Raw genomic sequence first — 27,758 nt, 5'->3', positions numbered from 1 at the left:
GCCCTTCCTGCCTGTGAGGCTCCACAGCACACAGAGACAGATATTCCCGCTCGGGACCATCCTAACACACTCCCCACCGTGCCCCAGCACGGCCCGGCCCCGCCCGGCGCGAAGGCGGCGGCATCCAGCCCCCGGCGGGGCGGGACCGGGCCGGGGCCGGGCCATGGCGAGCGGGGCGCGGGGTGAGCGCCGGGGCCGGGCCGGGGCTGTGAGGGCCGGGGCTGTGAGGGCCGGGTCTGTCGGGACCGGGCCGGGGCTGTCAGGGCGGTCTCGGGGCCGGGCGGGGGCTGTGAGGGCCGGGCCGGGTCTGTCGGGGCCGGGCCGGGGCTGTCAGGGCGGTCTCGGGGCCAGGTGGGAGCTGTGAGGGCCGTCTCGGGGCTCTCAGGGCGGTCTCGGGGCCGGGCCGGGGCTGTCGGGGCCGGGCCGGGTCTGTCCGGACCGGGCCGGGGCCGTCAGGGCGGTCTCGGGGCTGTCCGGACCGGGCCGGGGCTGTCGGGGCGGTCTCGGGGCCGGGCCGGGGCCGTCAGGGCGGTGTCGGGGCCGGGCCGGGCCGGTCTCTGGCGGGCGGGCCGCGCTGAGGGCTCCCCCCATGTCCCCGCCGTGTCCCCGCAGGCGCCTGGAGCGAGTGGCCCGTGGATCACTTCCTGCGCAGCGGGCACATCGCGGCCCGGGACGGGGCCGCCGTGCGCTGGTTCCACGCCGCCAACAGCAGGGCCCGGGCGGCGGAGGCCGCGCGAAGTGAGTGTGGCACAGGCCCCTTCCTCTTCCCCCTCCTCCTCCTGTTCCTCTCCCTCCTCCAGGATCCCCACGGCTGTTAAATCCCTCCGGGGATGGGCACTCCAAACCCCACTTGGTCAATTCCAATCCCTGTGCCCTTTCCATGGGGAAATTCCTGCTGTGCCCACCCTGAGCTGCCCTGGCCCAGCCTGAGGCCGTTCCCTCTGCTCCTGTCCCTGTTCCTGGAGCAGAGCCCAAATCTCCCGTGTGTCCCCTCCTGGCAGGGAAAGGTTGTGCAGAGCCAGAAGGGCCCTGGTGGAGCAGCCTGGGTGGCAGTGAATTGTATGTAAATTTATGTGAACATTTGACAAACACATACTTGTGTAAATGTATATATAATATGCTTTATCCTGAATACCATCACTAACTGTTTTTTTTCGTATTTCACTGTGTGTATTGGGTTCTCTGCAAAGCTGGCAGCACTGCCCAAGTTCATTACATAAAGCTGTTTTCAGGAGTCTGAGCACTCCTGAGACCCCTCTTTGCCTGTCGTGTGTGCCAGCTAACATTTTCCTTGTCGGTTTTGGCAGTGAGTCAAGGGGAATGCTCAGTCTCTGCCAGTGTTAAATCCTGCACTCATCTTCCCTCTCTCAAGAACCCTGTTTCCAGAGGAAAATATCTGCAACTTAACAAGAGTGGATTCACATGTTGGATGTCCATTTGTGAAGGAAACAACCCCACGTGGTTGCTTGGCCAAATGCACCCTCAAACATCACTTGTCACTTGTTTGTAGGCTTGCAAAGAGTTCAGTGCCTGGAAACCCCCCAGCACGGCATCTTTTGTGTCACAGACAGCGCGAGGCTGCAGGGGCTGGCGTGGCCAGACTTGCTGGGTGGTTGTTGCCCCGGAGCACGGGAAGCTGAGGTTTAATTTCTCCATCCCCAGGCGACGTGCACATGGTGGAGGTGGATGTTGTGCTTCGGGGAGGGGACAGGGAGCCCATCCTGGCTCACCCCCCTGACACCGACAGCGACATCACCCTGCAGGAGTGGCTGGCGCAGATGGGCAGCACCAATAAAGGCATCAAGCTCGACTTCAAGAGGTATCTTGACAAAAAGATTGTTGTGCTGTTTGCATTCTTACCTGTTACAGTTCTGCAGGTGATTGTCAGCCAAACTGCTCCTTGTTGTGCAGTTTAGCATTCAGAAGCATAATCCATGTGGAAACATGGGCCATAATTCTCAAAGCATGGCAAGAGCAAAACCTTTAGAAGTGTTTTGAACTACAAGTAATGATTTGTTTTACTCAGTGAATTAGGCACTGTGAGCAGAACTTTCCCATTGGGAAGCTGAAGTGCTGGTGCCTCTCTGGAAGGCTCCTTTCTCTGCCTTACTAACTAAATGTTCAGAGGTTCCCTCACAGTTTGAACCATTACTTTTTCATTTCTCGAATGGCAAACACACCTGAGATTGCCTTGGAAGAGTTTGAAATGAGCTCTGATTTCCAGACATGCACCCCTTCAGCTCCTGACTCTTGCTTTGTCTGAATTTCCATGTGCTCAGTCTGTTTTGGCAGCAAATTAGAAAGAGCTTCATCAGTGCTGAGGTACTCCATAGAAATGCAAAACCCCGCAGGAGACAGTTGTAAAATGGGATTTATGCCTGTGGTTCTGTGTTACACAGTCACCGTTTTCATGTGAAAGTTCATGAAACTAAAAAACGTGGGCAGGCTAAATCCTTTTTATTGTCACAGCATCTGTGTGTGTCCTTCTGGGCAGAGAAGGGGAAAAAAAGTAGTAGGCATTTTTTTGGGCTTATTTCTTGTGAATTTTGGTGAAGTTTTTCCTCCATTTCATGTATTGTTTAAATTAATTTTAAACTACCTACCTTCATTTTTCCACCAGGAGTTTACAGCCAAGTGGAGTGATTCAAGAAAATTTTTAAAAGTACATGGCATTATAAAAGTATGATTGTATAAAAACATTTAAAAGTGCATCACACGGTGCAGATAGAGTCAAATAAGTGATAACAGAATTTGATGTTCCTTTGCATAATATTTAATTGGATGCCATTGTTGAAGTTGTGGAGATAATTTCAGTGGTGCTTCAAAAATATACTTTTTATATCTCTGCTCTCTCAGCCTGATTGACCACATAATTACATTTCCTGCTGGCTTTGGCTACTGAAATTAATGTATTCTGCAAAAGGTCTTCAGTGTCCCACTTCAGAAATGCCAAAGTCATTTCACAGAAAGTCAGCAGTAAGTCTGAGTTTTCTAAATGCAGTGCAACAAAACCAGTGCTCTGGGGTTTGCAGTTTTTTGGGAGTGGATATCTTTATTGTTGTTGTTTTTGCTTTGTTTTTTCCTTCTTTTTTTAATTTTTTTTTTTTTTTAACCCTGTGTTGCCATTTGCTTTGTGCTTTTTTCTCACTGCGTTACCTTACACTTTGCAGTACGAGGGGAGGCATTCCTCTGGGCCTGACAGTCCCTTGCATATGTGAGGATAGCAACTGTTCTGGCCCCAGGCTGTCAGAAATGCTGCAGCCCACTCCTTCACACCAGCCATCACTGGCTTTGCTCCTGAAGAGCCTGAGCTCATCTGCAGTGAGTGGAATCCCTGCTCTCTGCAGCCTTCCCAGCACCACAAAAGGCAGAATACACAACCCGACTTTACAGAGGAAACAAGACAAGCAGCTCAGGGGGCGAGTTGTTGGGTGTAGAACTAAGCTAATTCTAGAACTTTGACCACAGTGATTTTAAATTCCTCAGTGTTACATAGTGCATTAATTAATGGGTTGTGACAGAAAGAAGATTTTTCTTGGTGTTCATTTCTTTTCACCACTGTTAACCATCTCCTTTCCTTCCACAGTGCTTCAAAAGTTTTGGTAGGCTAGAAGTAGGGAAAAGGTAATTGTGCTTCTTCTTGTGGCTGGACAGGACAGTGTGAATATGTGACCATAGTTCTTTTTAAATGCTCTCAGAGTGTCTGCACTGTTTCCTCAAGTGATGCCAGCTCATGTTTAACAATTTAATAATCATCTGTCGGATGATCATTGGACAGGCAGGCTTCTGTGTGCTGCCACACTTGGGAGCTGCGGGACAAACCACAACCAGGCATTAAATGTTCAAGTGGGTGCCTTTTCTCTCTTTCAGTTGCCTTAAATTGGTCTGTGTTGGGCTTTTTATTCTCCTAGTAAAGGTGCATCACCTTGCATGGATCTGAAGGTAGCTCTGAGTCTGGATGTGACATAGTGCTGAGCTCTTAGCCCCTTTGAGCGTGGTTAAGGTGGGGAGCGATGGCTTTCACTCTTTGGACTGAACTTGCAGCCTTTGTGGCTTTCAGGTCTGATGACACACAGGTGTTAGACACTGCAGTGGCTTCCTTTGTTAGACCCCTCCTGAGGCCTGAGATGGAGAGGTGACAAGGCCGGGGGTCGTGAGTGAGGCCAGGAAGGGCTGGGAGCAGGGGTGGCAGTCCGGGGTTTCACTCCTGCAGGGGCAGTCAGCGGATGGCACCGGCACGTGCGGTGACACCGCGGTGACACTGCCGGCCCTCACCCTGCCCTGCATCCCGGCACAGCCTGGCCGCCGTGGGACCCTCTCTGGAGCTGCTGGGGCAGCTGGGGCAGGCCCTGGACAGACCCGTGTGGCTGAACGGGGACATCCTGCCTGGGCCCTGCGGGAGCTGCGCGCCGCTGGACGCCCGCGCCTTCCTGGGCGCTGTCACCTCCTCCTGCCCCGAGGCCACCCTGTCCCTGGGCTGGACCACAGGCTGCCACCGAGGGCAAGGTAAGGGCAGCGCTCCTTTGCTTCCCGTGTGTGTGAGCTGGCAGCAGCCCCAGGACGTGTCCTGGCAGTGATTGTGGAACCCTGTCCCGTGCTGGGGTCTTGTGTTGTCATATTATTGCAAAAGTCCCATACTGTTGTGTCTTTGTCACACAAGTTTCAAACCTTCTTGGTGTGGTTTCACAGGCAGCTCTTCAGAGCACTGGCTCTTGCCTCCTTCACAAAGTAGCTGACTCCAGCTCCTCCCCAGCCAGCCAACCCACTCTTTTACAGCATCTTCTTCTTCTTGGTGACAGCTGTGGCCTGCTAAAGTCAGGCCTGCTCCTCACCTTTGATAACTGGCCCAGCTGCGACTCCTTAGGGCTGAGATTACTTTCTGCACCATCTTTATTTTCTTATATTCTGTCCCCCACAGTGTTGGACAGAGTGCTGTGCAGCAGTCAGGGCAGTGCTGCAGTGGCAGTGGAACTGGGGGAAAATCACATCTTTCTGTTCCTAAAGTAAGCTGGCTTGTGCTTCAACTCCTTTTCACTGCTGAGCACTTCTGAGGGACAAGCTCCTCAGCCTGTGTTTCAGGGAGGGCTGTCCCTGAATCCTGGGAGCATTGGTCTGGTCGGAGCCCTGGCATCTGTCCTGAGGAGAAACAGATCACCTGAAAATGTGGAACTTCATCTCTGCTTTCTTTGGTCACTGAAATCAAGTTTTGGGTCAGCCTTATCCCTTCATTTCTCTTGGAAACTTGAATGTTTTGCAGTAAACTTTCCAATTTTTATTATTATAGGGTCTTTTTCACAAGCTTTCTCTTGGAATTGTCATGATGAGAAGCAGAGTCCCCTCCAATATTGTCTGAGGCCACCATGGCAGCATTTTGCACCATTCCCATTTCTCCTTACTCATTAGCAAGATTTAGTATTTTGTTGTATGATATACTGCAGTGTTATTAAAGTTTTCAGTGCTTTCTCCCAAGTATTTTCAGTGCAGGAAAAAATTGCTGGAAAATGCATTAGAAATACTGGCTAACCTGTGAAAACAAATTTCATTGTATCTCCATTCTAAATTTCTTTATGGAAATACTATGTGAGGTTCTGCTGTAAAACGTAAGAAAACCAGCTCATTTGAGTAATTTCACCTAAAAGTTGCTGCTTGCCCCAGAAAACTTCTTTTAATATTTAGTGTAATTTTACTCTTTCTAGTCACCACATTCTGTCTGAGCAATTGAGGAAAAACTTATTAACTGCTGTTATAGGATTTTCATAGCCTGTAGAAACAAAAGAACAGGTAAATATAATTTGAAATAGCTCCAGTCCTTGTAAAACTAGCAAAGGCACTTCCAGTATTTTAGGTTGCTTGATTGTAGCATTTTTAGGCACAGAATGGTTTTGGCCATGTGTTTTTGATTTTCTATATCTTCATTGCTGGTGGATTAATTTAATTTTTGTCCTAATTTTTTCTTAATGTTTTTATTGTAAAGGGACCCTGACAATGTTAAACTAGGCCATATTGAAGTCAGTGGCAGCAGAGTTTTTTAGAGAAAGGACAAAGATACATTAAAAATGCCACATTCTGTAGTGTATGTAAAGTAAGTAAGCATGTATGTTAAGTATAGGAAATAAAGGTTTTCACAGCAAGTTCATTGTCCATGTAGATATTGCATTTATTGCATTTTTCCTCTGGGACATCTGTTGCTCAGAGCCACGGAGCAGTTCCATGGTGGAAGTGCCTGCTGTTCAGGAATGCTGGATGTGCAGGTTTTGTGTCTCCAGAGGGACCCCAGGGACACTGTGTCTGTCCCCAGAGTCTGTGTGAGCTCTGAGTGTCCCCAGGGCTCTGAGTGTCCCCAGGGACTCTCACTGTCCTGTGTGTCCCCAGGGCTCTCAGTGCCCTGTGTGTCCCCAGAGCTCTGAGTGCCCTGTGTGTCCCCAGGGACTCTCACTGTCCTGTGTGTCCCCAGGGCTCTGAGTGTCCTGTGTGTCCCCAGGGACTCTCACTGTCCTGTGTGTCCCCAGGGCTCTCAGTGTCCCGAGTGTCCCCAGGGCTCTCAGTGCCCTGTGTGTCCCCAGGGCTCTCAGTGTCCTGTGTGTCCCCAGGCTACGAGTGGCCCGCGGTGCAGGAGATGTGGCGGCTGTGCCAGCCGCTGTCCCAGCCGGTGACGTTCGCGGTCAGGGCTGCGCTGGTGCCCGGCTCCGTCCCGCAGCTGCAGTGGCTGCTGCAGCAGTGCCACAGGTCAGTGCTGCTCCCAGAGTGTCCCTAAGCCCCCGGGGCCAGCAGAGCCAGCCCAGTGCCAGCCCCTCGCCCGTCACACACGGCCCAGTGGCATTGCAAATACGGAAATTATTCTTCTCCCAGTGTTTCATTTCCCACAGGCCTCAAAGCCTTTGAGTCCTCAGGCAGAAGTGGTCACTATTAATTTCTGTAAAGTAGTTAAGTTCCAGAAGCTTATTTTTCATTACCTACTATGAGGACTTTTAAATAGTGCGTAGGTGTGTTACCCAGTTCTGCTGCAAACATTTCCTGAGATGAATGTAGTTAAATAGACTAAATAGTTTGATGTTGCAATTGGGAATTCATGCAATCCTAAGGCTTTATATTGGATTCACTATTTATATTATTTTATAGCATTTTTTAAAAATGTCAGCGATGATGTTTAGATTGGAAATCAGGTGTTTCCCTCCAAGCTAATTAATTTTGCTGAGGCACTTGAAATGTATTCAGTGGTTTTCATACAGGAACTTATATTTTCCTTTAGAAATCATTCTTACCAATCCCTAACCATTTAATTATAAAAATTATTCACATGTAATAGAATGAGAATAAAACCAGCTTCCCACATATTGCCATTTATTTACTCATCTTTTTCAACCGCTTTTCCTACCCAGAGTTTAATAAAACTGTTCCAGCCAAGGTCAAAGCCCATGACAGAAAACTTAAGGGAATCTCCGAAAAATTTCTAATTATTCAGAACAACAGGGTAGGCAAATAAAGTGCTAATACTATTTTTTTTTCTGATGAAGACTGAAGACAGAAATTAGAATTAAGCTGTTAAAACTGGGAAAATTATTTAAAAATATTATTGCATTAAGAATGTATCGTATGAATTGTGTCAATCTCAAATATCATTGGATACAAACATTATTGTCACTGAAATATTCAGATTTTCTCTTTTACCTCACAACAATCAAGGGGGTTCTTCAGTGGCATTAGAAGACAGACATTCCTGAGCCAGTTTTACTCACATATAGCTGAATTCTGATTTATGAATTTTTAAAATAAATACAGTTTTATTAAACAAAGGGGAAAACCTGAATATATAAGTCATGTGGAGGATGTGGAAGTCGTGCTTTAACTGAATAATGCTTTGGTGTATTTCAGTGTTTTTTGAGAAGTTCTGTGCAATTAATGAGAGTTGGGTTAGGTGGCATCTCTACACATCGCTGATGTGACAAGGCACAGAGCACAACAATCACCTGTGTCTGGGATTGCATCATATTTCCTGTTTTGAGGCTCAGTTTGTGACTGTTGATTAATTTATCAAAACTGAAATGCTTTTTCTGGTAAATTTCTGTGCTGGATATTTACCTGAGGTTCTTTATTTAAATCCCTCTGAGGTTTGGCAGAACAGTCACAGATAAATTGGTCTGGGGGTGCAGTTGTTTGTATTTCATTACATTTCTAAAGTTAGGATGCTGTAATCCTGAGTATTTTTAGGAGTCTATTAGTGCAATGTCTTTCTGGTTTACATGCTTTATCCTAACATACTTGTTTTCTCTTTGTTGTGTTGTTTTCTCCCTTGTTCTGGACATAGGTACAGCCTCACTGTTTGGACAGGAAAGGAGGACATGTATTCTCTAGAAGACTTGCTTCTCATCCGAGACAATTTTGATAAAAGTAGGGTTTATTATGACATTTTTGAGCCACAAAATTCTGAATTCAAAAAAGCCATAGGAATAGAGTAGTAAATGCAAAGCAGGCAGTGTCTGACTCTGTAGTGCTTTTACTGTGAGCCCCTGTAAATGTGAGGATGTTTTTGTTCAAAGCCAGGCAGTGTCCGTGCCAGAAGGAGCGTGTGGAGCACGCCTGTGTACCTGGAGCAGTTTTGTGTGGCACTGTGTAGGGAGGCCTCTCCGGCAGAAATGCAGTGCCCTCCTCCTTGTCCCTGCTCCAGGAGGGGAGGGTGGCACTGCCAGCTGCTCTGCTCTGTGCCATGGCCAGGGAGCAGCCCTGGCTGGTGCTGCGAGCTGGGCTGGCTGTGGCAGCAGTGGCAGCACTGTCCCCAGGCTCAGCTGTTCCCAGCAGGGCTGTCCCCACACCTGGGCTGTCCCCAAGGCTGTCCCCACACCTCGGCTGTCCCAGGGCTGCAGGGACATTCCCCAGGGCTGTCCCCAGGGCTGTCCCCGGGCTGCAGGGACATTCCCCAGGGCTGCAGGGACGTTCCCCGTGGCTCTCAGGCCCTCGGCCGTCACTGGGCCTGTGCAGCCCTGCAGCTCTCAGAATCCTCCACAGTGGAAATGTCCTGCAGTAAAAGCCAAACCCCTGCTATAACACCTGCAGGAAGACCCTGACCTGGTTCGTTGAAATCATTCATTGCCTCTTTTGCTGCTGCAATTCCCCAAAATTCACACAGACTGAGACACAGGCCCTGTGGGATCGGCTTCTGCCAAACACCACAAACGATACCAGAAAAACCAAAGCTTTCTTCCACAATCACAGAGGACATTTTAGCTTCTGAATCACAGCTAATGCCTTGAGAAGCATTACTTTGTCAACTTCTTGTCTTCGTTTTCCCATCACATGATTCCTGTGGGAATTTTATTAACTCATCTGTTAACCTAACAGACAGTGTACACAACATTTTACAAGCTGTTAGTACTCCAGTAAGTTACAGTAATTTTTGGCTCTTACATGGCATTGATACAGCTGTGATTGATAGAAAAGGTAGCTACATTTCTTAATGCTAAATCTTGAATTATCGTGATCTCACATTAAAATTCAAGACTTCCTTTTGTTACCTACAACTCGTTTGAGAGATTTATCTAATAGGTGTTTTCTGTTATTGAGGGGTAGAGCTTTCTTCATTTTGGCCATCTACTGGGGTGTGCTTGACTAAAATTAGGAACAAATTTTTCCACATAAAGAAGACAATTACCTGATTTTGGGGTAGCTAAACAGAGTACTTGATTTAATTTAATCACTCACAAAGTGAGTGCCAGTAACCACCAAAGGGTCAGGCTTGGCTGTGTGATTTCTGTGGTGAGTTTGGAGAAGGATTCATTTCTCAGTTGTGGTTTGCTGCAGGCAGTTGCATTCATTGATTTGCAGGACTTCATCTCTCAGTGGTAGGCCTCTTTGGACCACAGGGACACATTTTTCTGCTGTTTAGAAATCCTCCCACTGACCAGTTCCCACCTGAAGTACTGGGATTTGTTAAAACAACTCATTAAACTATTAAGTAAAAAACATCAGCAATTGGAGAAGTATTTTTAAGGAAGAAGTACATCTGAGCAGTATCTGTGGATGTCAGTAAACAGGATAATCAGGTAAAATTAAAGAAGACATCATCTGGATTACCAGGAAATGTCTGTGTGGTGAATATGATTATTCTGTATGGATGAATCTATATATATGAATTTCTGTAAGTACTTTTACCTGTTTATCTTTGCTAGTCCCCTGTGAAGTTGTTTATGACAGTCTAATATGACTTGCACATAAATAAATTAATTTGATTTTGCTTCTCTGTGTTTATTCAGATGCTCTCCTGAAATAAAATGTGTTGCTGTGGGGCTGGCAGTGAGATATTAATGTAGTTTTAAAATATTTGTACAGGTCAGGTTTTTCTTTAAAAATCAACACGTTTTTGAGAGAAGGCAGGCTGAACTCCCTCCCTCTGCAAAACTCGCATGAAAGTGATGAAAATTGCTGATGCTTTCGGGGAAAAAATACAGGAATTTACTGCAGTTCCTCAGCGTGCCTCTGTGTCTGGGCTTCAGGAACTTCAGAATAAATAGCTCCCCGTATATTTCTAAAAAATATCTCTGATGTTCACCATGAGATCCCAGGATAATTTTAAACTAGCTGGGCATAATTTTGGGGACAAAACCCCTGGATTAACACGAGCTCTGCAGCTGCCTGCGTCATCAGCCCAGGACAAGCCTGGCTCAGGTAACAGGTGCTGCTGAGAAACAGGAATTGTGCATATTGACACATATACATATATATGTGTGTGTATATGTATCTGTATGTTGGGGAGCTTTTTTACAATAAAGGTCAACTTGTGTGCAGGAGTAAAAACCTGTTGTCTTTCCAAGAGGGCTGACAGCTGGGTGTTTTATGGGAATATTTAGTGATGACAGTTGGAATGTTATCCCTTTGACTCTGAAAACCCCTCTGAGCTTTCCTAAGGTGCTTCGTGATGAAACCTGATTTCCTTGAAGTTAGTGCAGTAATACCTTACAGTGAAAATGTAAGAATCTTTGTTTATAAATCCCTTGCTTTAGTTGGGAAAGTAATTAGTTCTGCTGTATATGGCACGCAGAGAGATAAAGGTCTGACATGGGATTGATGAGGAGAAAAAAGGAAATTTAGTGCCTACTTAGTTTACTGTTTTTCTTTTATAGCTGCATCAAATTGTGGCAATATTCTTTTGGAAGTGCCATGCAGTTGTAAAAGACAAAGATCAAAACAAAGCAATTACTTCTTAAAAGCAAAACTAAATTAAATGTGCAGGGAACGATATTTTGAAGTCTATATTTTGAACATTGCACCTTAAACACAACCTTGAAAACTGCTAGTTTATGACATTTTTGCGTAGTGACTGGCTGTTCTTAAATCTCTTAAACCAAAATAATGGGAATTCTTATGTAATCACAGCTTTTTGTGAAGCCGCCACTATTTGTTTTGAAGTTACTTTCATTGTGTGGTTTCACAGCATTCTGCAGAGAAAACGAAGGCGAGGAGGAAAAATCCCGAATTGTTTCCCACCTTTCCCCGGCAGGCAGGTGGGTTTGAAATCCTTTCCGCCCGGGGGGAGCGTGGCTGTCGCTCAGCGCGGTGTCACCGCGGTGTCACCGGCAGCCGTGGGGCCACAGCCCCCCGCGCCGAGGACACCGAAAGGGCTTGTTTTTAACCCAGGAGTCAGCGTCAGGCACTCGGGTCGGGCTGACCGCGCTGTGCTGAAAAGAACATCGGGGTGGCTGGGAAATGTCATGGATTAAGGCTTCAGAGATAACACAAGTGCATCTCTGCTCCACAAGTGGAGCCACAGGAAGCTTCCGGCAGGTGGGAAGAGCCTCTCTCGCACCACACTCTGGACAAATTTAGCTGTATTGGATTAAATCGAAGTAACTGTGCCCATTTTCTTGTACAGAGGCAGCCTGAGAAACACTTCTGAGTGAGTACCTTTTGCAATGACTCATCATTTCCTGAGTAGTGAATAAAAGCATGTGCTTATTTCCATGTTCCCTCTGAGGGGGGAAAAATAACTTTTATTTATTCAGCATAACAACAGCAAGAGAACAAAGCTTCTTCCTTTGAAGGTCACTTGTAACAGTAACACAAGCAATAACATGAACACTTCACACTACTTTGCATCACAATTAATCACAAAATACCAGTAACACTACCAAAAAACTTCCCTTTTCAAGACGCTTGCTACTTCCCTCCATTGTCTGAGCACTTCATAGAAAAATTACGGTTTCATTTAAGGGAGCCATAGTCCCATATAGATAATTAATTTTCAAATCAAAACAGCATAAATGGGGCTTTATACCCTCAGCAAATATACCAGTTAGAACACTTGGTGATAGTCAATTTCTTCTAAGAAAGAAATTTTCTTTTAAAGATCTATTTTCCCCTTCAAATATTTAAACTTCATGGTGAGATGAACAGATGAGAACTTGCCATTTCCTTTTGTATTATCATCAAAACATTTGGAAAGTGTATTCTGTGTAGGGACTAATTTGTATTCAGTTAATACTGGCATTTGTTGTTCCACGTAATTTCTGGATCATAAAAATATGTCCACATAATTCTTTTTTTTACCTGGTGTGCACAGGGCCTGATCCAGGAAAATCTCCTGAAGGAAAAGGCAGAACCTGAATGGAAACAAATACTCTCAAAAAGTTATTTACACAGTGTATATGTTTGTAATCCCCTTTAAATGGTTTAATGTTTAGAATCCCCATTAAATTGTTTTATGGTGATGATCCCCATTAAATATTTTTATGTTTGTGATCCCCTTCAAATTGTTTTATGTCTCCGATCCTCTCTAAATTGGTTTATGCTTAAGATCCCCTTAGCACTGTTTTATACTTAAGATCCCCGTTAAATTGTCTCCTACTAAGTGCAAAGCTACATAACATTACAGGCTTTTTTTAGGCAATGTCAGATATGGTGAACTTTGACTGAAGCTGCAACATACCCACTGAGTATTTTCAGGAAATAAATACCTCATTTCAGTATACTGAAATTCACATTACACAGACACAATTCCAGTACAACTAATTTCTGTAAGTTACAACAAAATAGAACACATTCACTTTTTCTCATCATTTAGAAGATGAGATCTAAATGCTAAATGCAATACCAGAAATCCAGCATCTATGGGATGCACACAAAGACAAGGGAGATACTTGGAATCACAAGACACTAAAGGAAAGAAAGATTTTTAGATAGAGATACTTAAAAACACACAGTAGCTCGGAGGCTGCAGAGGACGGCATTCCACTTGTGGGAAATTCTGCCCTCTGTTTCCAATGAGACAAAATGTGGGTTTCCATCTCCCAGGTGAGTTTCATAATTAGACTCACAGGGACCACAGAGTGGTTTGGTTGGAAACCATCTGAAATAAAAGGCCATCTCATTCCAAGGTCCCTGCCATGGCAGGGACACCTTCCACCAGACCAGGGGGCTCCAAGCCCCTGGAGCACTCCCAGGGATGGGGCAGCCACAGCTTCTCTGGGGAAACTGTGCCAGGGCCTCACCTTCCCTGAAGCTGTGGGTTTATCCTTTTTGGGTTTGTCTGAGCGGGAGGACAGAGCTCTTCCCTGCTCCCAAATGTGTGTGTGTGCAGTGCCCCTGCTCGTGCAGACACCCTGGGTGTGTCCCGGTGTCGCACCCCGGTTGTCACTGGGGCAGATTGCCCAGCCTGCCGGCCAGGTCTCTCTCTGGGGGCTCCAGAGCTGCAGGCGGCTACAGAGCCCGTTCCAGGTGAGGCTCTGCCCCCGCAGCCTCGCTTTTCCCAAGGGAGCGGATTCCGGAGGCTGCCCGGGGACAGCCTGAGCGGGGCTGGCTTGTGGCACACCCCGGGCAGGTCACTCGCCCTGCGGGCTCCCGGCAGCGCGGCAGAGCGCCGGGGCTGCCACCGCCGGCTCCCGGGGCCAGCCGGGCTCCGGAGAAGGCTGCCAGCCCGCAGCCGCGGTTCTGCGGGCTGCACAGCCCGGCGACAGCAGTGTCACCAGCTCTGACGTGTCTGCGAGGCTGCTGCGGCCAGCAGACACCGCCGGCGTGCGCCTGCTGCCGCCCACCCCGCCACACGCCGGGGTCTCTGGGGTTTCTATATACAACCTGGACACGGGCAGTCCGCTGTCCAGCATCACAGCCAAACGCTTCGGGGTCCCGGAGTCCGTGTGCACCACCTCTCTGGGCGCTGCAAGGGCGTGTGTTTGGGGAAAGCTTGCAGGGGTAGTATTTACAACCTACAATGAGAACTGCAATGCTTACGGACTGTTGTGGTTTGTCTGCCAGAGGCAAGTTGAAAACTTTACAAAACCAGCAAAATAAACACTCCTTATTCTGCAGAAGACAGCCTCATTCGATGTCTTTTCTTTTAGTTTCTGAGCTGTAGCACTCATCCTGAGGCAGACATTACTTTACATCACAGACCTGCTCTATTTTGTGATACATACCATTACAGTCAAGGACTGCAGTGAATATTTACATATCATAAAGATCCCCTTTGCTCTCCTGGTAAAGATTCAGTAACTGCTGAATCTGCTCAGACTGTGATCTGCTCATACGGCCTCCGCCGCAGCAGATTCGTCTCTTTGGTCCCCTTAGGGCAGGCAGATCCTGGGGGCACTAAGTGAGTTTGTCCATAAGAAATCATTCCAGAAACTGTGTTTATGACAGTGAGCTCTGGGACTGGGGGGCGGGGGCTCACATTCAGTGGAGGCAGAAAACCTGGCCTCGTCTGATCCAGCACTAGGGCTCCTGAGCTCTCTTCCTCTAGAGGAGCCTGATTTCTGCCTCTTGGAGAAAGAGGAGACATCTCCAGAACTCTTCTCGGACTTGGTAACAAAGTCTGGTACGTAGGAAGAATCTCTTTATTTCCTTTTGGTGACTTACTACCTTTGGTATCAGCAGCAGGAATTAGAGTGTTAGCTAACTGAGAACTGGAGATGTTGTAATTTGGTTCTCCGCTTCCTTTCTTGATAATACTGCCAAGGTTTGAAAGTAAGCTGATCTGTCCCAAACTGGCATCCATGCCCATGGGAATCTCACTGGGGTTATGTTTCTCTTCAACAAAAGGAGTCTGATAGTTTATTGCATCGCGTAGTGCTTTCCTTGACATGGTTTGGTCAGAGGTTCTCACTACCTGAGCAGTGCCCTTCCTGTCTCTGCTTTCGTGACTGACACTCTTGCATAAGTCAAGGTCACTGACTTTACAGGAGAGCTCTTCCATGGGACTGATACTCCGAAGTTCTTGAGGAGAAGGAATTTTCCTCTGCTGAAACACTGCTGGACAGCACTTTAGCCATGGATCACACTGCAGCACCTGCGTCAGCTTGAACCGTGCTGGTGTGGAGCTGGATTTGCTCATTAGTGGCACCCTTTCAGAGGAGTTGTCCCCCGGCTGCCCACCATACAGCTCTTTAAAGCTGAATGGGTCTTCTGGACCCTCGTTCGGCTCTATCTCTGACGGGGAGGTGCAGTCAGCTGGGGAGGTGCACTCCTCGAGGTCTGGAGGAGGCACGTTCAGGTACTGCTTTGTTTTCTGCCTCCCTGAGGCTGACTTGTCTGTGGTGATGATGATCACCTCTTTCCCTCGTGCCTTGCAGGCCTTCAGCAGCAGCTCCAGGGTGTCTCTGTCGGCAGCGTTGATGGCGTAGACCAGCGCAGAGCAGTTGGAGTGGTCGGGCAGGCTGGGGTCAGCCCCGCTCAGCAGCAGCAGCGACACCACCTCGGGGCCTGCCTTCTCCAGGCAGGCGTGCATCAGCGCCGTCTTCCCCGACTTGTCCTGGATGTTGGGGTCAGCCTTGTTGTCCAGCAGGTACTTGACCATCCTGGCCTTGCTGGCGCTCTGCAGGTCGGCGTGGGGGGTCATGCAGGCCACCATGAGCGGGGTCTCGCCGCGGCTGTTGCTCTCGTTGACGTAGGCCCCGCCGTCGATCAGCAGGCGCGTCAGCCGCAGCCGCCGCTGGTACACGGCCTTGATCAGCGAGTAGCCCTCGGGCGGCACGTCCGCTGCCTCCATCGTCCTGCTCTGCACCTGCCCTGGCCTCACAGCCACACCGCGCTGCCCCCCAAACACACGGGTCCCCCGCAGAAAGAGAAGGAAATGGGGAAAAATAACAGAGGGTGTGACTGTGCTAATTGCTCCTGGAAACGCCCTCGTATTTAGTGAAAAAAATATGAAGGGAAGAAAAGAAGAAAGGTTTTCCCACCCTTTAGACTTACAACAAATGTGCTAACAACTTAAAAAAACCCCTTCAATATAATGATAGTATTTATTTAAGATTAAAGCATGGCTGTCACCTTCTTAGTTTTTGACTGTCCTGTACACAGTCCTCTGCCTGAGCAGACAGTATCAGCCCTACAACAAAAGAAACATTTGACAACATCAAACAGAATCAGGAGGTTTCACAACAAAAATTAAGAGCTTAATTAACATTAAGCATACATCACATAAATAACAATATACAGTCATATAAGAATGTATACCTGCAGACACGCAACTGAAACTTCTTTGTCTTCTTTGTGCTTGCTTACCTGTGTGCAGGGAAAACCTTTAGAGAAAAAAAAATGTCAGTTTTTAATGACTGGCAGAGCAATATTGTTCCAATACAAGATTAGATATGCATTACATGATTACATTAATTTATTTACAATGTGTTTCTAGAGAAATAAAAATGCTTCACTGGTTTAACTATAAAGGCAATTCATTAATAATTTTTATTCATCACTGAAAACACACTAGTAATGTTCTGGTGAGTACCTGAGAAGCAGCAATTTTATTCTGTTTTACTCTGAATACCAAATTTGAAGCATAATCTCAACATACTTTGTTCCAAAAGCCCAACAAGCAAAAAAAAATGAGAGTCAGATTTACTACCTGGAAATCTGGGGAGGAAATCTGACTTTGACTGGTGGCTTGTTTTTTTCACCCCTCTGTCTTGATAAAACATTTTTAAAAGGTAATGGCATTGAAATTACTTAGGGAATCACTCCATTATAATAAAAGTACAGAACTCAGTACTGTCTATCTCAGCTTTCACTGAAGTGCAAATCATTGTTATGATTTTTATGTGTACTTTTGGCAAGTAATGTATTCATGATTATTGTAAATCTTTTATAAATATATCCAATCAATTTGTGCATTTAGGTTTCCAGAGGGAAACTGCAAAGAAATACCTGGTAGATAATGCACATGTTAGAATTCTGGTTGTGTCCTCCCCTGGTTTTGACCTTCCTGGAAGTTGTTGGTGATTTTACATTTCTTTCCTATTTATCTAAAGCTCCTCTGATACTTAACTGCTCACTTGACTTACGTGATGGGATATAGCTTTTATTACATAAGCCTTTCCATCTGCAGAAACACCTTTTATGGCCAAAAGAACATTAAATATTAAACAGGCATGGAGAGAGAATATTGCTACCTGAAGTGGTGCAGCAGGTCAGGGCTGAGGGTGAGGCTGCTGCTGTGACATCTCCTCTAACCCCTCCTGTTGCTGAAATTCGCTGTTTCTGCCAACTTCAGCAGGACTGCTGGTCTGAGGGGGGAAGGCTGACCTAAGACAATAGCTGAAGTTGGAAAGTTGGGAGTAAATGGGGCTGGCAGGTATGAACTTGCCTGGAGAAAGCCTGAGATGTTTCTGTGCAGAGAAAAGTGAAGAGAAGATTCATGAAATGGGGAAGAGAAACACAGAAGTACCCCGGAATCAGATGCTGTACCACCAAAAGAGTTACAGGTTCACAACTGGAACAACACAGTGCAGAACACACTCCCGAGTGCTGGGTGACAGCCACAGCTTCATCTGTTAATCATATCACACCTGGACTGGCTACAACCTGCTCCAAAAACCCCACAGCTGGGTGTCTTGAAGTGAGAGACCCCCGGCCAGGCAGATCCCCTAAAATAGCAATTTGTTGGATAATTCATCGCAGATCAGTGCTGAACAGATTGGGACTACACAGCATTCCTAAATGGAATTAACTGCCATGTCAGAGGCACTCCAAGAGTTCCTAAGCTATCGGGACTGACACAGGTGCCTCTCACCTGTGAAGGCAAACTTTGAAAGCAGCTTCAAGCTTTAAAGCAGTTTGAGGAATGAGGAACTTAGAGAACTCAGTGTGTGGCACTGAATCATAGGCTGGTCTGTCAAATCACCCACAAATCCCTCTTATTCTTGTGCAAATAATATTCCTGCACAGTGCTGTTTACAAAGTGCTTAGCTTTGTTTTCAAACAGCAATATTGTCCTGGAAAGTACTCTGAGACAAAATAGCACCAGGCACCTCATAGTATGAAAACCTGGTTCTGAATCTAATAGTCTAATCACAGCACTGAGGGGGAAAGAGCCCATCGACGTTATAACAAATAAACACAGGCAACAGTGTCATGAATGCATGATATGAATGAAGGAGTCTTTGCAAAGTATTCCTCACCTGTTTAATGAGAGAGCCAGATCTCCTGCCCTCCGAGCCTCAGCACCCTCACAGTTAAACAGGCTCTCACAGTTGTGTTTAGAGAGTCTACAATCATTCCAGTGAAACTGTCATTGATTCTCATCTCGGAAAAAAGCTTTCACACTCAAAGAGCATGAGCACTTCGGTATTTTTATGGTTCTTCATACACACATTAAACCTGGCAAATTCACTCAGGGTAATAAAAACTTGTTTTGCTACTTCAAATTTACCACGTACGAGTTACTACTGATTTACAAAAATTACCATTCCAACGCTGCCAAAACTGCTGCACCACCACCACCCCAAAGTTTCCACCACAACTCGCAACCTGGCGGCTCTAAAGGGCTCCCCGAGCGCAGCCGGGAAAGAGCAGGGACCGCAAAGTTCTCGGCACAGAGGAGCACACACAGCGACACGCAAACACCACGAGCACGAGCTGAAGGCTGCGAGAATTAGTTCAAATACTTTACCGCGCTGTCGGCGGCGAGGCGGCAGCGCCGTTCCCTGCGCGCTCGGCTCCGCTGCGGGCGGACGGGACGGAGCCGCCGCTCCTGGCGCTCCCGGCGGCGCCGAGCGACACCGGGACACTCGGCAGCGCCGGGACAGCGAGCACCGCCCCCGGCACCGCCCTCGGCCTCGGCGGGCCCCCGTGCCCCACGGCTGCTCCCCCAGACCCAAATCCGCGCCCTCACGCTCTGCTCGGTCCCCTCGCACCCTCAAGACCCTCAGCAGCCCGCGGCTGCCCGCAGCGGCTGCCCCTCACCCCCCTCCACGTCCACAGCCCAACACCGCGGACACCCCAGATACCCCTCACACCCCAAACACCCGTGTCAGCCCACACAGCCCTCAGACCTCGTACACCCCACACCCCCCGCACACCCTTCACCCTCCTTGTATCCCACACCCCACACACCCTCAGACCCCTCAGAGCCTTCCTCACACCCCACACACCCGTCACACCCTTCACCTTCCTTGTACCCCACACACCCCTCAGCCCTGTCAGACCCCACACACCCCTCAGACCCCACACCACCCTGCTCTTGCCCACCCCTCAGCCCTCCTGTCACCCCACGCACCCTCACAGCTGCACCCCCCTTCTCTCACACTGTCCCACAGCTCACAGCCCCGCACTCCCCGTCACCCCACACCTCCTGAGCCCCGGCCCCTCTCATGCCCCCAGCCCGCAGCACCTCGGGGTTGCCCTGGCGGGGGCGGCTGCTCCGGACAGAGGCAGCACCGAGGGCTCCCTGCTGTGCTTTATGGTCTCCTGCCGGTGCAGCCAACGGAGGAACAACCCACCGATCACCTTCCTCACCAGCCACCCAGGGCAGGATTTAAGGGGCAAAGAGGAAGCTGAGCCCAAGGAGATGCTTCCCTCAGGTGTGACCAAGTTTGACTTTGCAGTAATTCCTGGTTAGTTTCACAGGCTAGAATCCTGTGAAATTTCAAAGCACAGTCAAAGACACTTCTTGGTTTCCATGCAAGCTTAGGACACCTCCACACAAACACGGTCTGGTTGAGGCTGGAGGGGATCTCTGGAGGCCATGCAGTCCAAGCCTCCTGATCACCCAGGAACACCCTGCCACCATTTGTTAAATGCCTCCAAGGACAGAGACTCCAGAGCCTTTCTGGGCAGCCCGTGCTGGTGCTGGGTCACCCTCACAGTGACAGAGGGTTTCGCGGGGTTCAGAGGGAGAGCCTTGGCTCAGTCTGTGCCCCTTGGCTCTTTCCCTGCCACGCAGTGCTGCTGGAAGGATGCAGCTGTGCCGTGTGTTCATTCTCCTCTGGTGTACAGCAGTGAGACCCCTTCTGGGCATTGTTTCTTCCAGGCTATCCAGGAGCAGCTGCCTGAGCCTCTTCGCTTCTGGCAGAATGCCTGCGGGCATCTTCTGGGACACAGTGCAAGGATGTTCTCTGCAGAAATCCAGGCGGGCCCTGCCCACGTCTTCCTTGGATTCATGGCAGGAGGTCTGCAGGTCACGCAAGCACGGCTGCTCTGCAGCAGCCAGCCTGACCCTTCCCATCCCTGCGCTCTGCTGGGCTCTCTGCAGACGCTGGGTGCCTCTGGTGCTGCTCACGGGGTGTTCTCTCACACATGTGTGAGCCACAGCCTTCCTGATGGTCCCCAGAGGCTCCAGGGGGGTTTCTTGGAGGGCACCTGGCAGGGCATCCTCGCTGCTCACACGGGGCTGCGTGAGACCCTGCAGGCAGCCCTCTGCGAGCCTGTGTGAGCACACAGCCGCCAGGTGAGTGCAGCAGGGCAGGTGAGGCTGAGCTGGCAGCCAAACGAGCCACCAGGGCCGCACAACAGCACCCAGCTGCACAGCACTCAGCTCGGCATCACAGGGAGAGAAGGTTCCAGGAGCAGTGTGAAGGGGGTTTGTGCCTTGCTGTTTTTTAAAAGTGCACGTCAGGATCAATGAGAAGCCATCATGACTAAGAGCTGGATAAATGGTATGAATAAGCCACTAAGACAAACAACAGTCCAAGGGCAGGTTCCTCAGTCACTCTTTAACCTTCTCTTTCAAAAACTAAGTTGGAAGAATGTCCACAGATGTTCTGGGGCTTTTTTTGCTCGTGGTAAGATTTTAACTATCGTTGCTTTCTTTTCTCCCCTACCTCATGCACATTCTTAATACCCAGTCTTTGCCATGCAGCCTTGGAGAAGCGTGTGTACTGAGCACCCACTCTTGAGGAGTTTACTGCTCTTCACAGTCCTGTTGTTGGGTTAATTCTGTGAGATGGAGAGGCACTGTACACTTGTGTATATACCAGCACTCCTGCTGCTGAAACAGTACCACTTCTTAGTTCTTGCAGCTCTAAATGTCCCCTCTCTTATTCCTCCTTCCATCCTTGCCTGCATTGTGCTGTTGAGCTTGATAGCCAACATGAATCATTGACCAAAAAAAAAACCCCAAAAAAACCCCGCATTTCAAACCAGCTCTTGGAAGAACACTTTTATGAAGATAATTAGATTTTTTTCTTATAAACATCACCATGGATACTCTTCGTTGGATAGAAAAACAACTACTGGTATCAAGAAGTTCCTGCTAAAAGTGAAGGAGAGTGGAAAGCCAGAGCAGGCAACACATTTTATTATAAACCACAGAAGATGTTTGCATATGCACATGGCATATTTTTTTATGACACATCTTGATAACCCTCTCCTGTACTTCACTGGCAGTTGAGCTACCTGGATATGTACCAGGAGAAAGTTTAATGGTCACAGGATTCTAATATTAATTTTTTAATTATCTAAAAATGTTTGTCACAAATGGATGTTTTAGGTTGCTCGATGAATGACTGGAAAAGGCATTGCCGCATCAGGTTTAACACAAAAGTGAAAGTGCAACAAAGTTCACTGGCATGCTTCACTCTGCTACTCAGAGTTCAAGCAGAGATCAAAGTCTAGATTCAATCTATCTACAATTAAAATCAAATGAAAGTCATATATGTGGAGGCTGAGGACAGGAGAAAGAGTAAGAATGGGAAAAGGTGAGCATGCAAAGGGATAAGGGAGACCCTGTCACTGAGTTACAGGGTTCAGAGTGGATCTCCCTGCAAAACGTAGCCTCAGACTTGACCACAGCTATAGGCCTAAAGATTTTAACATCACTTAAACATAGATACACTGAATTAATAGCCTAATTTAAAGAATTTAACAACGGACTGTAGAATTTACTAGAAGCATGACAGTAACTCACAGGCCTGACTTACAAATCTAGTGCATTTAGGAATCAGAGAGCAACATTCCTGCTCCATTTGCTGTAGCACATTCACAGTCACACACCCACGGAGCCAGAGCCTGCTCAGGTGTGCACAATTCCTGCACAGGTTCATCCCTGTGGGAAATGCTCCCCAGCTCAGGGAAGGACTCACCTAGGACCAGTGTTTGTAGGGTCACAGTGTTATAGCAATGTTCCGTCCCGATTGCAATTCTGCTTGGCAGCTTTCTCTGAATGTTCCACAAGGAAAATGTTCACCCACCTGGACCTGACATTAGCCAGCACCAGATCCTGGGAGCAGACAATGTCTCTGGTACTCAGGGGAGCTCAGCCCTCGAGGTGCTGCTCGTCAAGGCCATGAACTAATGAGCATTTCTGAGATCACAGCATGGCCCCAGGTGGGTGATTCCCGATAAACCGTGCCCAGATGTGGGCAGGCAGCAGGAAAATGGCACATTTAGTTTTCTGGATGCCAGTTGCCAGCAAGTTGCAGGAAGGCCAGCACTGCCCTGCAGGCCTGGAGCCCAGGAGCCCTGCTCTGGGAAGGTGGTCTCAGAGCTGAAAGCCCTGGCTTGGCACCTGGCAGTCCAGGCACACCTGTGGGGCCCGTGTCATCAGCCACAGCTGGGCCTTTCCTGTGTCCTTGGGATCCTGGGAATCAGCCAGGTCAGCTGCTCCACTTTCTTCATAGGAAGATAAAAGGAAAGGAATGGAAATAGTTAAATTCGATCTGACATCCTCACCCCCTGCCCTAGTTTTGGACTTTGCTTCCCATGAGAAATTGTAAACACTTTATCGTGCCTGTTTGGTACTGGCCAGCCTCAGCCTACACCAGCAAGAACTCATTCAAGGGAAGGAGCTGTGATGCTTACATATGTAATTACTTAAACATTAACTCATTGCCGTGTAAATTGTTGAACATGATATAAAGTAACATAAGTCGTTCTAGTAATTCAGCTACTTTATTATGTATTAATGCATAGAATTATTTTCAAAATGGTGAATGAATGGAAAAATATAGAAGCCTAATTAACTTGGTTTAGTTGGGATGACTGAAAAAAAACCCAAGCCCTGAAACCATTTTTATGATATACTAATTTGGTACCTTAAATACATCCTAAACCATTGGGTGCAGAGGCAGATGTTTACTGTAGTAGGACTGCTTGCTGAGAGGAACGCGCTCATGTTGTAAACAACAGTGCTCTTAAAAATATATCTCTTAAATGCAACAGGCACAGCTGCTTGCTTGTTCAAATTCTTGAAAGGGGATTATGGTAGTGATGTAGAGACATCAGTTGAGAGGTCTAAGAGAGAAGTGGAGTGCTATATTTTGTGCTTCAAAAATAATGACCAAAAGTAAACAGAAGGAATTAGGAGGCTATGAAGTGTCTCACAAAAACCCCATGCGTGCAGTGTAAAATCTAGAGAAGTGCCTTGTTATGTTATTGGTTTGTTTCCCAGGCAATTTGGAGGCACACGTGGCACTGTCCCTGCTAACAGGCTCCGTGGGCCCGCCAGGCTCTGGTGTGACCCTCTGCCTCCAGGCTGATCATGCCAGTGCCCAGGTATCTCCTGGTTTCCATCACGCGTGCTTTGATTAGCTATTTAGGACATGGAGCTTTCTGTCTGGATAAATAATCTCCCTGAAGTGTTTGGTGGTTTATTGCCAAGTACTTCGATTAAAAAACTGAGTGTGTGTGGGAACTGCACTTGTGACACTTGCAGGAATAATTGTGGCTGGTGACGGAAGCAGGGCTCCCTCTAACAGCTTTAGAGAATATATTGCAATAAATGTCTTGTTCCACGGGCACAAGCCTTTGCAATGCTGCACATTCAAGTGCTACCTTCCTGCCTGCAAAAGATCAGCAGGCCCAGGGGATAACTATCTTTTGCCAGCTCCCATAGCCTGTGAACATCCTTAGAGCAGAATCTTTCTCATACATATGTTTATAAATTGTTGTTTCGATTGGAGCAGAACGTTGGCTGTACTTTTATGTCTGGAGCAGTTTCTAAAAGAATCTGAATTACATACTATGAAAAAAATATAGTGAATTGTGCAGAAAAAAGGTGAAACTGGTCTGCAACAAAGGGAACAGAATTTACATGATTCCATTGGAAAGATAACCATAATTTCATGAGAGCCACTGAGCGTCAACACTAAAGAAATCAATTTTGACTGGCTGAAATAGCAATATGCACAAAAATACTCAGTGAGTAAAGAACTCCAGTCAAATGGGTTGCCTTGATAAACAACTGAACAGGCATGAGAAAAAAAGGATTTAAAATTAATTATAAAAAAAAAAAATTCCTTCTAAACTTAGATGTGTTACATTAATGAGGTTTTCCACCTAGGACCACTGATGGGACCAGATCTAAATTTTAATCTTTTTGATGAAAATCTAACAAGAGGAGGTATAGTGATTAAAATCTCCTTCTTGATCTTGTGAAATGAAGCTCTTTTTCCAGCTGTTTTCACAAGAAAACACTTCCAGGAGCTTTTCTGGACATGTTCAATGAGCTACTGATACAGAACTAAAAAGACTAAACGCTTCTAAAGTGCTCCTTAGTACAACTGAACAAGCTTTAGTGCAATTCAGTGGCCCAATCCATTTTAAGTTATTGAGGTGAAGCAGGGATCTCCAGTGAAGGGCTGGTAATCCATCCACTGGGACAGCTGTCCGAAACCAATGTGAGTGTTCCCAGCAGGGTTTTGTGTGGAAAACTGCATTTGAAGGAAGCATGAACATCAAAATGTTCTCTTTCCATGCATGTGTCCATTTCAATTAAATCAATTACATAATTTAAAAATTATTTTATGACTTTGAGTAATGGCTTGCTTACTGAAGAAGACTCTGCTTGGCCTTAGGAACGTGTTAAACTGAACTGCTCAAGGAAGGAAAAGACATTGATTTAGAGCTCCACAGGTAAAGGTGTATAACTCATTTCCTGTCCTCTCAGGTTCTGTTTTTTTCTCAGTTTGTATTTACTTTTCCCCTGATCTTTTCTTTCCCTTCACAGCACACATCACTTAATAAAATATTTATTTCATACCTACAGCTTTGTTTACTTAGGCAAAAATATGGCCCAATTTCAAGAAAAACACTTTACCACCACTTAATCAGAAATAAGCACATACTTAAGAGACACCTATTTGAAATACCTACTTCTCTTGATCAGCCCAATTCTCTGAATTTCTGTAAATTTTCAATCCAATGGGACAACTGAAGAGATAAGGAACAGAATGGCGAGGACCACAGCTCAAGGACTGAAGATGATATACAAATGCTGTAGCTAAACCATTAAATGATAAAAAGAGCAAAACAAGATGTATGAGAAAAGATAATCTACTTTAACCCATGCAATTTAATTGGAGATGAACAGGCAACTTTTGCAATGTAAGCTCTTGTTCAAGTCACTCGAAAAAAAGTCCTGAAAATGTAATCAGAATAGACCTCTGCTTAGGAGCTGATCTTTTCCAACCATGTCAATTAATCTAACAAAAGGCTTCTTGTATGAATTTTGCTTTGATTTTACAGAAAGGAGACAGAACGATCTGCAGAGAGCAGAGGGTAGAATAACCCAGGATCACCCCAGAGGCAGCTGAAAGCAAGTGAAGGCAGGGAAAAGAGCAGGCTCCTCTCATGCAGTCCCAGGACCGAGGGAAGGGCACAGCCACAGCCCCTGGGCACGGGAGGCTCTGGGATGGGACTCTCGCTCCCGGGTGTAGAGCAGGCATCCCGGGATAACAGCTCCAGCTGAGGATTTCTGTGGGGCTGACAAAGGCAGTCACACAAACGCCCAAATCCTGAAAATCCCTCTCTAATGACATTCTTTGTCACAGCATCTTCAAGGCGCTAAACCTCGAAGCACTCTTAAAGTGTTTTCTTAGTAATTATAGCTACAGGGCAAACTAACACGATAAACCACGAATCCTTCTAAGAAACATCAATTTCCTCTTCTCATCTCTCTTTCTCCTCTTCCACTCTTCTGTTTCAGGACCTGACTCTTCAGATTTTTCAGCCAGCCTTACCCTAACTTGGTTGGCTTTATTCCTACAGCCCTCCAGGGCAAGCAGAGACAGCTAATGCACACCTGAATAACAAGGGAGGCATCTCCCAGTTTTGTACTTCACCAGGCTTTGTCGCCTTATCTGTCACCTCTGCTCACCTAATTTTCTATCCTGATCAAGGAACAATCTTTCCCTCCAAGTCAGCTGCTGTCTCTGCCTGCTCCCACCTTCTTCTGTTAGCATAACTTCTTAACTACTAAGGCGAAGTTTGGGTTTAGGTTTAAGTCCTCAGTAAATTAGCTGTTGTCTGATGAAGCCAACATGATTGTCTGTTCCCCATTAAGATGTCACATCAAGTGCTACCAGTGCTCTCCTCAGATAACCTGAATAAGATAATCATTGCCATTCTCCCCTTCCTGTTTTTCCCCTGCTCTTCTGTATAAATACTAATAGTATTTTATTTGCTAAATTAGCTAACTTATTTTTCAGAGTGTACCTTTCTTTTCCACGGATTGCTGTCCACGATAGAGATTTGTTGTTGGAATGTTCCCAGCTCTGACCTTGAATACACTGTGGCTCTAACACTACTGAAAACATCAGCTTTCTACTGCCAAATGGAAATCGCTGTCCACTGTCAGATAAGAGATAATGAGTAATAGACAAGCAATAAAAACATTTATGTTTGTTTTTCACTTTTTATGCAAACCCTCTGGTTTTAGCTATCTTGTTAAATCTAGTATTATCTTTGAAAATTAAAATTTTAATATGTTTGGAACAGTTTGTTCCCGGTAAAGCATGAATGAGGGGGATTAAATTATACCTGTATAGACTTTTCTTGGTGATTGGTAATTACACTGTCACTCATGATGCTGTTCATTGCACTTAGCTACATGGAACTGGGTAAAAACATGACATTTTCCCCTGTACTGGACATAATGAGAATCTATGGCTTTTCAAGGAATCATTCATCAATGAGGTACAGGAGTAAACAAAACATGGGGAAGACGCATTTGGAACACACGGGTTTTTTTTTCTCTTCAAGCCACAGTATGAGAGACTTATTTTTACCCTGGGCAAGTAACAGGGGCCAGGTAACCACCCTCACAATACACCCGACAGCAAACAGTCTGCATGTGCTTGCTGAGCACACAGGCTCACACCCTTCTGCCCACCCATCCTGAGACAGCAAGCCTTCAACCTTGCTGTACTTAAAGAGTGGTGCCTGGGCTGTCTGTCCGTGGGGTGAACGTGATTTTTGGGTTCAGCTTCACTGCAGTCAAATGCATTCTCCTAGTTCTCAACAGGGCTCTGCGTATTGAAAAGCTGTGGTACAAAAGGTGCTTGTCCCAATGCAGTGCTTCTACTGAAAACCAAGCCAAACAAAAATGGATCTTTGTGGCAGAGAGCTACACCGAGGGAACAGCATTATGTTCTGAAAAGTTTCAAGCAGGAGACAGAAGTTCACATTTCCACGAAACGTCAATTAACTTAATTTGTTGTTGTATCTGACAAAGAACGTAGTTAAATCTGGAGAGGACTGAGTGAGTCCACAAAGAATCAAGAGTAACCACTTATGTTCTCAGCAGGCTTGTTTTTGCACCCAAGTTAAAAGTTCTTTGAAAC

General features: G+C 46.8%; 2 protein-coding genes and 1 long non-coding RNA gene across 7 annotated transcripts; 1 reads left to right on the top strand and 2 right to left on the bottom strand.

Moving 5' to 3' along the window:
- Window positions 1–141: 141 nt before the first annotated feature.
- FAM151B (family with sequence similarity 151 member B) lies at window positions 142–14,001 on the top strand. 5 transcript variants are annotated; one of them, XR_005954773.1, is made up of 9 exons: window positions 142–182; window positions 613–738; window positions 1,663–1,819; window positions 4,298–4,506; window positions 6,591–6,726; window positions 8,306–8,388; window positions 11,426–11,495; window positions 11,629–11,887; window positions 12,551–13,961. XR_005954773.1 is itself a non-coding variant. In XM_041463281.1 (8 exons), the coding sequence occupies exons 1-8, from the start codon at window positions 164–166 to the stop codon at window positions 11,657–11,659; spliced, it is 831 nt and encodes a 276-aa protein (XP_041319215.1). In that variant the 5' UTR covers window positions 142–163; the 3' UTR covers window positions 11,660–14,001. The 5 variants fall into 5 exon arrangements, 4 of the variants coding, with proteins under 4 accessions (XP_041319215.1, XP_041319214.1, XP_041319217.1 ...); XM_041463281.1 differs by having other exon boundaries at window positions 11,629–14,001; XM_041463280.1 differs by lacking the exons at window positions 11,426–11,495; window positions 11,629–11,887; window positions 12,551–13,961 and adding an exon at window positions 9,820–10,228.
- Window positions 14,002–14,274: 273 nt separating this feature from the next.
- On the bottom strand, window positions 14,275–16,097 carry ANKRD34B (ankyrin repeat domain 34B). Its single transcript, XM_041463323.1, has one exon. It carries the CDS (start codon window positions 15,968–15,970, stop codon window positions 14,492–14,494), a length of 1,479 nt encoding a protein of 492 aa, XP_041319257.1. The 5' UTR covers window positions 15,971–16,097; the 3' UTR covers window positions 14,275–14,491.
- A 135-nt stretch (window positions 16,098–16,232) lies between these two features.
- On the bottom strand, window positions 16,233–19,007 carry LOC121351301. The gene is made up of 4 exons (XR_005954776.1): window positions 18,872–19,007; window positions 17,373–17,588; window positions 16,486–16,502; window positions 16,233–16,309 (listed from the first exon to the last, which is right to left on the bottom strand). It is a non-coding gene; the product is annotated as an uncharacterized LOC121351301 (long non-coding RNA).
- Window positions 19,008–27,758: the final 8,751 nt, after the last annotated feature.

Source organism: Pyrgilauda ruficollis, unplaced genomic scaffold, assembly GCF_017590135.1.
Source record: "Pyrgilauda ruficollis isolate IOZ18807 unplaced genomic scaffold, ASM1759013v1 scaffold164, whole genome shotgun sequence".
NCBI lineage: Eukaryota > Metazoa > Chordata > Aves > Passeriformes > Passeridae > Pyrgilauda > Pyrgilauda ruficollis.
This window is presented reverse-complemented; position numbering and strand designations above follow the sequence as displayed.

What these genes read in the sequence shown, in the direction of transcription:
- FAM151B (XM_041463280.1), top strand. An exon ending in AGGCTGCCACCGAGGGCAAG is followed by an intron (nt 4,507 to 6,590) that starts GTAAGGGCAGCG and finishes GTGTGTCCCCAG; the next exon opens with GCTACGAGTGGCCCGCGGTG. An exon ending in CTGCTGCAGCAGTGCCACAG is followed by an intron (nt 6,727 to 8,305) that starts GTCAGTGCTGCT and finishes TTCTGGACATAG; the next exon opens with GTACAGCCTCACTGTTTGGA.
- ANKRD34B (XM_041463323.1), bottom strand. Translation starts at nt 15,970, where the DNA reads ATGGAGGCAGCGGACGTGCCGCCCGAGGGCTACTCGCTGATCAAGGCC.